General features: G+C 38.9%; 1 protein-coding gene across 3 annotated transcripts in view; it reads right to left on the bottom strand.

Moving 5' to 3' along the window:
- The window catches only part of hspg2 (heparan sulfate proteoglycan 2), a 93,551-nt gene extending 84,421 nt beyond the window's left edge, over positions 1 to 9,130 (bottom strand). For all 3 annotated transcript variants that reach the window (XM_063463500.1, XM_063463501.1, XM_063463502.1), the window contains exon 1: positions 8,798 to 9,130. In XM_063463500.1, coding sequence (XP_063319570.1) covers positions 8,798 to 8,866 — 69 coding nt within the window. In that variant the 5' untranslated portion in view covers positions 8,867 to 9,130. The remainder of the gene's footprint in view (positions 1 to 8,797) is intronic.
- Between the last annotated feature and the right edge of the window lie 4,087 nt (positions 9,131 to 13,217).

Here is a 13,217-nt window from a genome sequence, read left to right as displayed (position 1 = left end):
CAAGAAAAAAGATAAAATCTAAAAAGTTTTTCTCAGCTTCTTTTAGAGGGTGATCTGGAACAACTTCAAGAGAAATGTACTTGAAAATAATTAGAGGGCTCAGTGGTGATAGCTTCCAGCAAGAAGCTGTGATTTTAATCTAGTGAAACTCTCCGCCACCTACAGGTCTGACATTATTTGCTTATCAATACTATGACTTTCACTGCTACATGTATTTACATACAGATGAGTGTATAATGTAAGGCTATTACACTAACGATCATGTCTCATCATGTTAACATCACTTGCTGGGACTGGGACCATTTGTTTATTTATTATCAGTTCAGCCACATGTCTGGTTAATTGTCCTGTTACCTACAATAGCTACCAAGTGTTAAATTCCATTATATAGCTTTTGGCCACTTGGGGATATGCTCATTGGCAGCGGTTTCACAGTCAGATCTCTCATCACATCTGGATTTACAAACCAAGATGGTGACAGTGAAAATGCACATCTCGGGGATCAAAACAGGTTTTTCAAAAACCTTAACCAATTCTATTAAATACATTAAAAGTTTTCATTCTTACAGTACTTTTGATATTCATTATTATTATTATATTTGCAATTACAATGGTCCCTTGCTATAACGCGGTTCACCTTTCGCAGCCTCGCTGTTTCGCGGATTTTTTTACTGTGTGCAATTTTGCATGCCTTTTTTTTTTTCTTACAGCACATTGTGTTCTGCATCATGATTGGCTGTAGACTATAGTCAATCTCCTCCGTGCCGTGTCCCCTGTACAGTACAGAATGTGTTCAGCTTCTCAAATTTACATAAATCTTCGATCGCTTTAAGTGTGACTCTGAAGTGCTGTACTGTATGCTTGTAAGTTTTCTCCCCAACAAACACAACAATGTCAATGAAATGTTTTGCAACGTCAAAGGCACCTGCAGTAGCACCCAAAAGGCAGAGGAAGATGCTAACCATCGCACAAAAAGTTGGATTTCTGGACATGCTAAAGGAAGGTAAAAGTTACCTTATTTTTTGGATTATAAGGCACATTAAGCAAAACAAAACAGTCAGCCTTTACTCAACTCATTCTTCTTGCTTCCTCTACTTCCGTACCATTGATTCATTAATGTTGAATTCTCTGGCAGCTGCTATTCCCATCTTCTGGACCTGAAAACAGGGTTTGAGCTTTGGTTTCATTCTATAATACTGGACTAATTTTTCTACGAAGGTTTGAACTTTGAGGGTGTTTAAACAAGAGGGAAAAGTGTGAAAATGTTCATGCCTGTCTGAGAAAAGTGTACAAAGTGTGTAGTGAGGGGTTTTACAGCCTTAAAACAACTATAATAATTGTAAAAATAAAGTTGGCTATTTCGCGGAGTTCACCCATCACGGGTTATTTTTAGAACGTAACTCCCGCGATAAACAAGGGACCGCTGTATAATAAATGTGGTTATAATATAAACAATAAATATGCAGTTAAGGTGTATTATTTTGTCAACTCTGGTTCACTGAAAGTCCCTTAATTTGTAGAAATATATATAGCTTTAACATTTATTTAACCTGAGATCAGGTCATAGTCTCTGTGATCGATTTTCACGTTTCATTAAAAATAGTGTATGTGCATATGTAAGCGTGTCTATCAATGTCTTTTTCCATTACAGCAGAGTTTGGCTTACAGTGGGGATAACATATCTTCAAAAGCTGCAAACCTGGAAGGAAAATATTTTCACCCAAGCAGTGCTACTCAGTTAAAACATGCTGTGATGGAAATTCAAAAGTCATATACTAGCTGAGAGAGAAGAAATAAAAACAACAAGTGCTTGTGCTGGTTGTAATTAGGTCCAGGGGAATTCATTAATCCTTAGTTTCCGCCTGTTATGTGCCAAGTTATAAAAACTAATAAGACCTTCAGCAGCTTTGCAACTAGAAGCTGTGACCAGCCAAGAGACACTACAAGTGAAGTCAGTTTCATTGTGCAAGAAATAAAAACTTGTGAAATGTGCCTCTGTGTCTTCAATGCATGATAAAAAGGTTCAAGGAGGAGAGACGCTGGAGATGCAGAAATCCAGGACAATGTCAAAGACTTCAAATTGTGGGGATTTTTAGCTATAAATTAAAAAACGGATTTACGTGGTAACACACACACACACACACACACACAGAGAGAGAGAGAGGTACATCTGTGCACACGACAGCCTGGGTAAACTTTGCTTCAGAGGAAGCGGGGTCCTCTTGTTCTGTAGATAATTCAAGGTTTTATTTCCCCAACAGGATGGTGACTCAGCAAGGGACAAAACTTTCAGACCATCACAAGCCATTGCACTAAAACAATGGAGCGCTGGAAACCACTTTACTACAGACCCATTTGTTTTCAGAAAGCTCTGAAAATATCTCATTATGGACCAAATTGTCCTGTCCAAATTGCCTTCCTTGTTCTTGCAGTAAAAGGTGTGCAATAGGAGGATAGAAATAACTTCTTTACAGCAAATCTGATCTGCTGTAAATGTTCATTCACCACTGCAAGGTGAAAGGATTTGGAGATTTGAACAATACATGCTATAAGTGAGTGAGCAGAAAGAATAAAGGACATGCAGTAAAAAAAAAAAAAAAAGTAAGAAAACTCCCCTGAGAACAAGAGTTTCTCCTTGTGTGAGCATGTGTTTATATCAGGCAAAAGAGTTGTTATGTCTTGTGGGATAACAGCTGACGTGATAACACACACCAAACTGGTCCTCTCCTGTCTCTGTAGATTTATTGTGGGGCACAGCTGAGGCCTAGTACACCAGAACTCAAGTCTTCTGTAAAACCAGATGTAATGTTGTCCTCGTGTTAGAAAATACAGAAAATATTGCAGAAAAAATATCGTTTAGACATCGTATTGTCACATAGATTTTCCATTGCTTACAATTTTCAGCATTTTCTGCAGCACACACAGCAGAGGATCACTGCTGATCATAGTTGGAGGTGCTGAACCATGCGTTGTCAAGACAATAAAATATTGCTAGAAAGTTAAAGAAACATAAATATAATAACAATAAATAGTTTGCATATGTACATATATTAAAAAAAATCCAGCAACTGATTTTTTGTTCCTTGAAACCTGGTATCTGTATCAGGCCCAAAAAATCCATTATCAGTTATGATCAAACTTCTAAAAATATTTGTTGTGGATCCATCCACCCATCCCTCCATGCCCAGAGAGGCCTTCTCTGTAGCCACTTCCTCAAACCTGGTGAGAGATGTAATCTCTCCACCGTGTCGTGCATTTGTCATGGGGCCTCCTCCTGGTAGACACCCAGGAAGCATCCTAATCAGATACCAAACCACCTCAAGTAACTATCTGGCTAGCTCTAGGGGAGAGTCCAGCAACCCTTTGGCGGAAGCTTATTTCCACCGCCTGTATCCTAATTAGCCTGCTAAAAGACAGCAGGGCTGAGTTACTGCCTACAAAAACACACTTGAATTAAATAAAACTTGGCAGAAAGGGGAAGCCAATGTTTGCCCATTATTTACCTTTCAGTGAGTCATTCAAACCCCCAAAGCCGAATTCCACTTGCCGACCTCCCTCTGCGAATATTAAGGGTTTAACAGCAGCTTAGGTGGTGAATTTGCATCTTCTTACAATAAAGTCTTGCAAATGGGGAAGCCTTTTTGTTTCACATGTAGAGACTTGCTGCTGAGTAAGAGGAAGTGGAGCCAAGGTTCTGCAGGTTAGCTCTCTGAGAATGAGAACTCAGAGTTGATAAGACACCACAGGGTTGGACTTTTATAACCATTTAACTGGATGTCAGCTACAAACTGGGTTTTTAAAGAAAAAGGGGTAAAAGGTTGATAACAATCTCTTACCTTTGTTAGGTACCAAAGAAAAAATGCTCTGTTTCCTACACACCAACATGCAATTGATAAAAAGGGCAGGGGGTCCCATCAGAGTACTTCTATATGTTGGGAGGGAACAAACAAGACAATGGAGCTGCCCCTTTAACCAAAAAGTGGAAGTGATATCCCATCACTCCCTCTGAAAAGACAATGGCAGATTCAATAGGGCACAGACTATGGACCACCTTCAAAGGGAGAGTGCAATGCAGTAAAGTTAGCATTTCAATGAATCTGTAATAAGTGTAAGCTTGGGTCCAGCCGACAGAAAAGCCAGTGAAAAGACTGAAGGCAACTGTTTGAGATGGGGGAATCGCACAGACTTGTTACCTGTCTATTCCAAACCTTTTTATTTTGCCTGTTAGATTTAAGGCTCAGTATTTCCACACAAGTAATCACTGGCAGTAAAGAACAGCAATTTAAAACACTTGCTTGTGTCGCAAAAATGAATTAATTCCACAAAAACTGGAGCAAAATAACACCTGGTGTTAACCATTCCCCAAACTGAACCAATCGATCTCTTTCTTAAAATTTGATGCACTTCTTTTTGTACAGACTATGAATGAAGGTGTTAGGATAGCAGGGGGAAAAAATCAGACATGTAATTCGCTGCCCTGAGTTACTTTTTGGCCATTACTAATCTTTATTGCTTGTGGTCACAGTGCTGACCTCACCATGAACTCTGCCCGGTTTTATTGCACCTGTGGCTCTATAACTCAGGAATGAAGAGAGATATGTACAATATCAAATGTAGAGTGATCACGCCTTTTAAAGATTCTGGTCAAGGAATCCTTTAAGTGCTTGTTACAGTGAAAATCAGGTCAAATCACAGACTTCAGTGTGAAGCAATAGTGTCAGGAATTTTGGTTGCTCAAATATACTTTAGGGAGTAATTAGTCTATCTAAACTTGGGCCTATTTATAAGTGTTCAGTGATGTGTTGAGCAAAAAAGAACAAAAAAAACCCCTAAATGTGATATGATAACTTATGATAGGCCACCTTTTAACACTCAGGTATGGAAAGTTTTTTTGTTTTGTTTTTTAAATTAAAATCAGATTTAAATGTAGATTTGCACTTTCCCAGATAGAAGCTTTGCATCAGTCTGACTATGATATATACATGTGATTCGGTGATTTGAACCAAAGCCATCCGCATGACTTCTTCAGAGGAGGAAACGCAGAACAAATCTGAGTGGAAAGAGAGGACTCTAGCTATAACAAGCAGTAGTCAAAGTACCAGAGTCTCATGTCAGCACATGCACAACGTTGCTGCTGTACCAGCTGAGGTGCAGCTGTGTTTGGATTTGGCTCTTCTGTCCGACATGAAGCGACATTGGGCATGAAAGCACAGCACTCTACAGCCAAGAACCACAGAGTATTATGAAAAGACATTAGTAAGTGTCTGTGTGAAGTTGTGCCCAGAGGATAGGGTGGAATAAAACACCCTTGTAAATTTTATCAACCTAAGGGTTTGAAGCAACTTTTGCAGCATAAATTTGTATTTCAGAACACATAATATACTTGATACTAACATTTTTAATAAAATACACAAACCAGATTCTAGGAATAACATGATAATAATAACCTACATTTACTGCAAACCAAAGGTTTAAAAAAAAATCCCAAACAAAGTGGCTAACTTCAGATGTGCGGTGAGATTAACCTGTAGATTGATAAAAGAGTATGCCAAAATTTTCAGCATATTTAAGGTTGTTGTCATCTGCAGATGCCAAGAGGAAAAAGCTCCCTCAAAGGGAAATGTTAAACAGAGAGGCGAACATTAAAGCCATGGGAGAAACTTTAAAAAGCATCGCAAACAGGGTGATTTTAAATTGGTAAAAAGTCAATGAAAAACTAAAAAGCTGCAAGCTTTAGACCAGATAGTCAAGACACATCAGATGTAATTTCATTACATAAAAGCAGGTCTACAGAAATGAGTGTTAGGAAGGGATTTTAAGGAATTCACTGATTCTGCAAGACTGAGCTCATCAAACAAATTACAAAGCCAAAGGGTCCTGATAGCAAAATCATAGTTCATGAAATATTTCAGAGTAATTGTAAATGTAAAGGCTGTGATGCATGTCTGTTCAACCTGTAATTATCTATAGACTCAATCAAAACCCTTACAGGGAAGCAAATCTTCTCTGTGAGGTGGAAAAGCAGCAAAGGACGTGTCGGGCCAATGAAAAAGTTATAGCAAAGCAGCATGACTGATTGTGAAGACAAACACGTGAAAAGTTCAGGAAAGTGGGTAGCAGTGGCTAATGTAGGCTATGAATAAATAATGAGGAACTCTGCTGAACTGTGAAACAGAACCAGGTTCAGAGTCCTCGCTTCTTGACCTCTATACCGTCCCAAGTCACACTTCGCTGCAGAGTCAACAAATGCCAGCCTCCCGGCCTACTCTCCATATGTGCCAATGTGCTTGAGGGTGGGGTAGGCCAATTTAGTGCAGTATTGTCCCATCAGCCAAGATGGCCTCTCTCCTGGGACTATAATTCAACAACGCAGTGTTTACCAAACCCAGTCTTCAAGCAATTATGTGAATGTGTCCAGGGGGCAGGCTTTCCCTACTGTTCAAACTATGGAGTGGAGTTGGTGTTTGCACTGCTGTGCTTTTCAACTCCCCAGAGTCCTCATTGATTCTGAATGGGAATTAAACACCAGGTAGCTGGATCTGAAATGACAAAGCACCACACAGACGGCCGACCACATCACCAAGTCTGCATGGCACAAACTGAATACACCATCGAATCAAACTGTCACTGCATAATATTTAGTAGGGGGACGAAGGGGTCGAGTTACACGCAGCAGAAAAAGACAACAATTCAGACCAATGACACACACACTTCAGACTATGTAGTCATAGCAATCCAAGCTGCCCTTCCCCCGCCGCCCCGAATGAAGTCAAGGGACACTTATGACAGTCTATACTGGGAGAAATTTCAGTACCAAAATTGTCAGTGGTAATGTCACGGTTAGTCTTATGTCATACCCCAGAAAGCCAAGTGACCTCCCTAGCTTACATATGCTTAAGAAAGACATAATGAAAAAAAAAACAGTCATCATTTGTTTCTTATTAAATATGAAGCTGTATCGATGTTTGGTTCGCACAATTCTTCACACTTTTACTGCTGCTTGTTCACAGTGGGATATGGGTACTCTTTTTTATTTATTTAATGGATAACTCTCACCCACTGAGTTTTTATTGACTTTGATTATCTTGAGCTGTTGCACATGAAGCTGACATTCCAGCACGAAGGAAGGAGGATCTCGTAGTAACACCAGTACGCGCGTGTGCTTAATTGAATCAAGAGACAGTTAGCCTGCTGGAGTTCAAAGGCATAATACCAGAAACAGATGCTGTTTGTGGTTACAGATAATTCAATTATGCTGGTGTTGTTGGCCTAACAGTCAGTCAAGGCTGTGGTAAAAGTGTAGAGGCCATCTCGTGTTACCTTTCAGTGACAGAACACAACAGGTGATAATAGCCCTCTGGAGCTGACTTCTATAGATCGATGATATTGAACATACATAACTTATGCTGACATTGAAGACACAAGCGATACATGTTCTGCCACGCCAAAGAAAAGCTCAGTGCTCAATAGCATGGCATCACCGGATGTAAAATATATCTTAAAGTCATGAAAACTTCAACACTATAGCTTTTCAAACGTCAAGCGTACCACTGCTTACACACTCCAAGTCCAGCATGTGAAAGATTTATGTCTGCTGGCCTGTGCAACTATGTCCCATCATTCAAAAAGGATTTGGTTTAGATCAAATCAACACAGAGATGTCACAGATATTTCAATCGTGACAGCTCTGTTTATTGGAGGGCATAAAGGTGAGACACCAGACGGGATTTGCAAAGGGTGGGGGCAGTCTATTCTCAGCCGCCCGGTAACGGTCATCCTCTATATGATTCACAGCGCAGACACAGAGGCAAGAAGACAAACAATTTCTTAGGCTGCAATATTAGTAATTAATCAAACATATATATTCAACACTGTGTGGACTGTACACTCATTTGTTAGTTTTTACCAAGCAAAAATATTTCAACTTCATATTTGTTCCATTCATTTGTTGTTTGCTCTCAATTGGACATAATGAGCAATACCAAGCCAGTTTTACATCCTAAAAACTGGATCGAGTAAATAAATGAACAAATATTCAATAAAGATAACTGCTGGCTGCTGCCTTAAGTGAAAACAGACATAGGTAAGAAATTCTCAGTACAGCACATTCTTGTACCTGCAGTCGCTCTTAAATACATGGCAATGGTAATGTTGAGGTGAATGCATTTCTTTTTCCTTTTGAATAACATTACTGAAAACTCAAGTCATCACCCTCAAGCGAACTGCATCTTTTATTCTCAAGAACTCCAGGCTCTCCAGGACAGAATAAAACACTCAGCCTAAATGTGAGAAGACACAAACTACCAACTACCACAGAATTCTGTTATTTCCGGGGTTTTTTAATCATTGTCAAACATTGCATATCTTAGTAATAACAGAAAGCCTAGGCCACGCAAAATGGAGCCTCACAAAGTTTGAGAAGGTTTAGGAGTTGAGTACTCCAGGGAGACTATGAATAGCTTGTTTCTATGGACAAACTTAGCCCGGCTCGGAGCCTCTAGTTTGTCATATTACTTCTAAAAGCATCTTTACAGTTCATGGTGACTGGATTCAGTTATACAGCCCACCTGCATGTGAGCAACCCGTCCCCACACCATTTACCCAGAATGAACACTACTATCAACAGATGACCTTTTAAAAGGATACAAAGACACTGCTTCTTAACCTTAACTTGATTTTGGGGAGTGGAATAAATGTTTTGTATAAATGAGTTATGTAAGCAACTGATGCATAAAGTCGCCAGTGGGGAGTTTAAAAGTAAAATGAAAGCGTAAAGAGAAAGTTTGAGCTCACTTACAGTAAAAAGCTGCGATGTGAGTATGAAAGAGAGGATAAGTCCACAGATCGAAGTGGTCAGAGTGCCCATTTTCCACCGACCCAGCACAGGCTGTAAATGCTGGGGGAAAGGGGGGAATACGAGGGTCCTTCACGCCTCCTGGCCACTGGAACGGTGCACCTATTTCAGACTTTTCTTCTCTGGGTAGAAACCCGACTGCTCCTCTGCGTCCCACGCCCGGTGGGACTTCATCAACAGGTAAAACGGATCCCTTCTCGTGTTTTTTTTTCTCTTTTTCTTTTCAAAAAGATTACGCAAATAAAAAAGATCGACACTATGGGGCTTCTTCTCCCTTGCACTCCGAAACTTGGGACTTGTGGTGGGTTGAATGCAGTCTTGCAAAGTCAATGGGAAGTCCTGTGCGGAGAGTGCGCTGCCGAAAAGTAAAAGGCGGAATGGAATTCATGGAGTGCTCAAAGAGAGCACAACTAATCCCACTGTGGGGAGACGTCACAGAGAATAAAGTGTGTGGTGGTGGTGGTGAAGGACGTTTTTAAGTCTTTACTCGAACAAAAGTAGCAAAGCACCACTGTTCGAATACTTTAGTATCCTGCAAGTAAAAATCCAAAAGTATTCCGGGTTTTCTGTGAGTAAGAGTGCAGAAATTACTTTACTTTGCAAAAGAACGAATTTGGCACAGTGGCTCAGTGACAGGCTTTGTATATAGATACTGAAGTGGAATTTTGAATGGGTAATTGTAGGACTGATTTGATCAATTGTTGGAAAATTCAGTTAAAACGTAATATAATATTAGCTGTCAAAATGCTTAAAGTATAATTAAAAAAATGAAATTCTAAAGTACATTAAAACTGCTTACTGACCATCTGATTCGTGTTTAAATGAGGACAAGTGTAACAGCGTAGTTAATTACCCCATTTTATTATAGCACACATTTATTTATTTATGTATATATATATTTAGGAGTGGCATTCCTGTAACAAATTCCACTCACTCAGTATTTACTGACAACAGTAAAAGCAATGAAGAGTGCCCATCTGTTTGCAGTCAGGACTGGTTCAATTGGTTTGAAAATAAAAGTGTTGCTGCAGAGTTTATGAAAATATGTCGCTTCAGTTCGTGGCAATATATTTGGGCTTTTATTGCCCTCTGCTGGAGTTCTAAAGTGCAGCACACCGACTTCCCAGTGCAGAGATATAATATCCCCCCCCCCCCCCCCCCCAAGAATCAAGTACGAATAACAACCATTTAACTGCCTTGCGTTGCTGTGTGCTGTGCCGCTGGAGACACGTCCCAAATTTAAGCTTGTTTGTCAGGACTGAAGTCAGTAGCTGTTTGAAGGACTGGATGTCTGCATCCAACCATTTAAAAGAGTGATACTTTATCACTCTGAGGTTTGAGAGGGCAGCTGTTGCCAATTAAAAGCTAAACCCTGAATAGAGACAGAGATGGGCTGCTCAGGTTTGCTCATGAAAATAGACTAAAAGTAGATGAACAAAATGGGCTCATCAAGTTTGGTTGGCATCTAGCGAATTTGACACCTCTGAGCTCCTATCCAGTCGAATCATTTACTGTACAAAAGCAGTCTTCTAAAAAATCAATTCTGTGTCTCATCTTGGAATATCAAAAAGATGTCAAAAGAAAACAAAACAAGGTGTGGAAGGGTGGATACACCAGAGACCTCACAGTAGAGCCAGCAGCGCCTAATCACACATTTGAGACACATGCAAGGAGGGACAAGGGATTTAAGTTGTTTTATGTTGTCAGAGGTCGCATACCAAAAGTGTTGGGAAACACTGCTGAAAGTTATGATAAACTTCCAAACTTTTACTCAGTGAACTCTTTTATTATACAGTAATACCACAAAACACCACCATTACATAAACTAAATGCTACACCATAGAGGATAAATAACACCTAAACTGCTGCAGTTATTCCAAGAGCAGGAATTTGTACCAGTGCTCTATAGACCCCTCTAGCTTCTTGGATACAAGAGGGAGCTTATTTCTGGGTCTGACTGGTCTGACTATGAATGTTTATAAGAGGCATCTCACTGACCACAGTGGTGTGATTTAGGGACTACTCCCTTGCTTGCAGTCAGCAGAAAAGTTCTGGAAAAATCATGTGAAAAAGTTAAGTAAAAAAATGTCTTAACCCATTATTATAAGCCTCAAAGTCAACTTAACTTTCAACGAACTGTTTAGGATAGTTGTCTGTTTTGTGGCCGTGTTGGAAACGCCAACCGAGTCCTCTTTGAATTCCAAACATGTTGGTGTTCAATAAAGTATACTACTGTTTCAGCAGCATGTTTATGAAGCATATAATGCCAGGAGAATATATACGTTGTATGTAATTTCATGCCTTTGAGAGTTTTATTTTGTAGTTGGAGAAGTAAATAAACAATGGATATAAAACTATTCAGAAGTTAAGATCAAGTCTCTCTTTTTTTGTGTCTGACCCTTTAAAATGTGTTGCTTAACAGTGTTGTTTGTTACTATGTATTGTGATATTACTGTAACTGTAATACAGTGAAGCTGGACTGTTCAGCTGCAGAAAGCAGCTGCCAAAAATCAACAGACCAGCCAGAGAAAATGAAATATTCCTCTCTCAGCAAGGGTCAACGCCCCTTGGAGCCTGATGCAAATGAAGTTATACTGAAAGAAGTTGGAGCACACACAAGAGGCTCTTCCCAATCTTTTTCATTTCATCATAATATGTATGTCATATCTATGCCTGTCCTCAGCTTCGATAAGTCCCAAGCATCCGGTTTTGTTGATAAATGCTGTTGGTATATTAGAAAGATGGGAAAGGAGAGTAATTCCAGAGTCACTTTGCAGGTTACAAGTTGATTATCTGCAAGTAAAAAGCTACATGTCACAAAGACATCAAGACTTTATATAATAAATATTTTGCTAAGAGAACTCAAGTTCATTTTAAAAATGACAAAATATTAAAAGAAGTAAACAATCAATAAGTAAAAATATATTTTGCAACTCTGATAATCCTACAAAATTACAGTCTGTTGTTATATGTGTTGTAATAGTGAAACATATTGCAAAACCATCCCTCACCATAGGGATTTGAAAATTTGCAGAGGAATTTAAAGCAACCAGACAATTATTTGAAAGGGTGTTTTATGGAATGTTCGCTCTCTCTCTCTCCCTCTATACACACACACGTATATATATATATATATATATATATATATATATATATATATATATATATACGCACGGGGCGATCCGCGGTAGCTCGTTAACGGAGATTTGCCGTGTTGTGGCGCTAACGTCATTTCAGATTAACGCTGACAGCACTAGTGGGAACACAATGAATATGACTGCACATTTACTCCGACATCATCCTAGTGCAAAGACAAGTGGAAGCAGACAAAAACAACAAGCACTCATGCTACAAACTTTACCCGAGTCATTTAGACAGCCGTTAGCACATGATTCTCCTTATGGGGACCTGATATGTTTAATATGCTGCTGAGAGTATACCCCAGAAGAAGCGTATAGTATAGCTTTTATTTTGGAAAGAGCCATTTCTCTGTAATAAACTCTCTTTTCCAAAGATGAGGGATTTCTCGATCAGATATTAATTTTTTTATTACTTTGTCGTTTCAGCAACATTAAATTTAAAAACTGTACTTTTGAGTTAAAATATATATTTATAATTTTAATAAATGACAAATTAAAAAAACACGAACATTTTTTTGTATCGAAAAAATATCGAAACGTGACACCAAAGTATCGAACCGAACCGAGAATTTTGTGTATGTTGCACCCCTAATATATATATGTATATATATATGTATATGTATATATATATATATATATATATATATATATATATATATATATATATATATATATATATATATGTATATATTTCTACCCCCCCCCCATTATTTTCACTAAAAGTGTAACTTCCTCTCTAGCATCTGCACTAACTTTAGTCACTTAAAGGTTGTAACATTATTCATTATTATTATTCTCATTCATGCCCCATCTGCAATAGCTCTGTGTCCCTACCCTTCAGGTCAACAACTACTGGATTAGGTTAACATTTTTCAAATGAAATTATACAGTTTGGCTGATTTTATAGGCACTGTGTCTGTTCTATCATTTCTGTCAACAAAATATGGCCAATAATGTGTTGTCAGACTTAGCAAATGCAACAAATCTGAGATTAAAGTTAGAAGTGCTTGAAGAATAACCCTTAATCACAACCCATCCAGAGAGGTTGGAGAAAATTATATGTAGAAAACCCATGCAAGCATGGGGGAGACAACTACACACAGAAACACCCGGGAGACTGATGAGACAGCAGTATTAATCCCTGTGACACTATGCTGCCCTTCAAGAAATTGAAAAGATAGGAAATGAAGATGGGTAAAAGAAGAGGAAAAAAAGGTTGGTTG

The sequence above is a fragment of the Pelmatolapia mariae genome, linkage group LG20 (assembly GCF_036321145.2).
Source record: "Pelmatolapia mariae isolate MD_Pm_ZW linkage group LG20, Pm_UMD_F_2, whole genome shotgun sequence".
NCBI classification, from domain to species: Eukaryota; Metazoa; Chordata; class Actinopteri; order Cichliformes; family Cichlidae; genus Pelmatolapia; species Pelmatolapia mariae.
This window is presented reverse-complemented; position numbering and strand designations above follow the sequence as displayed.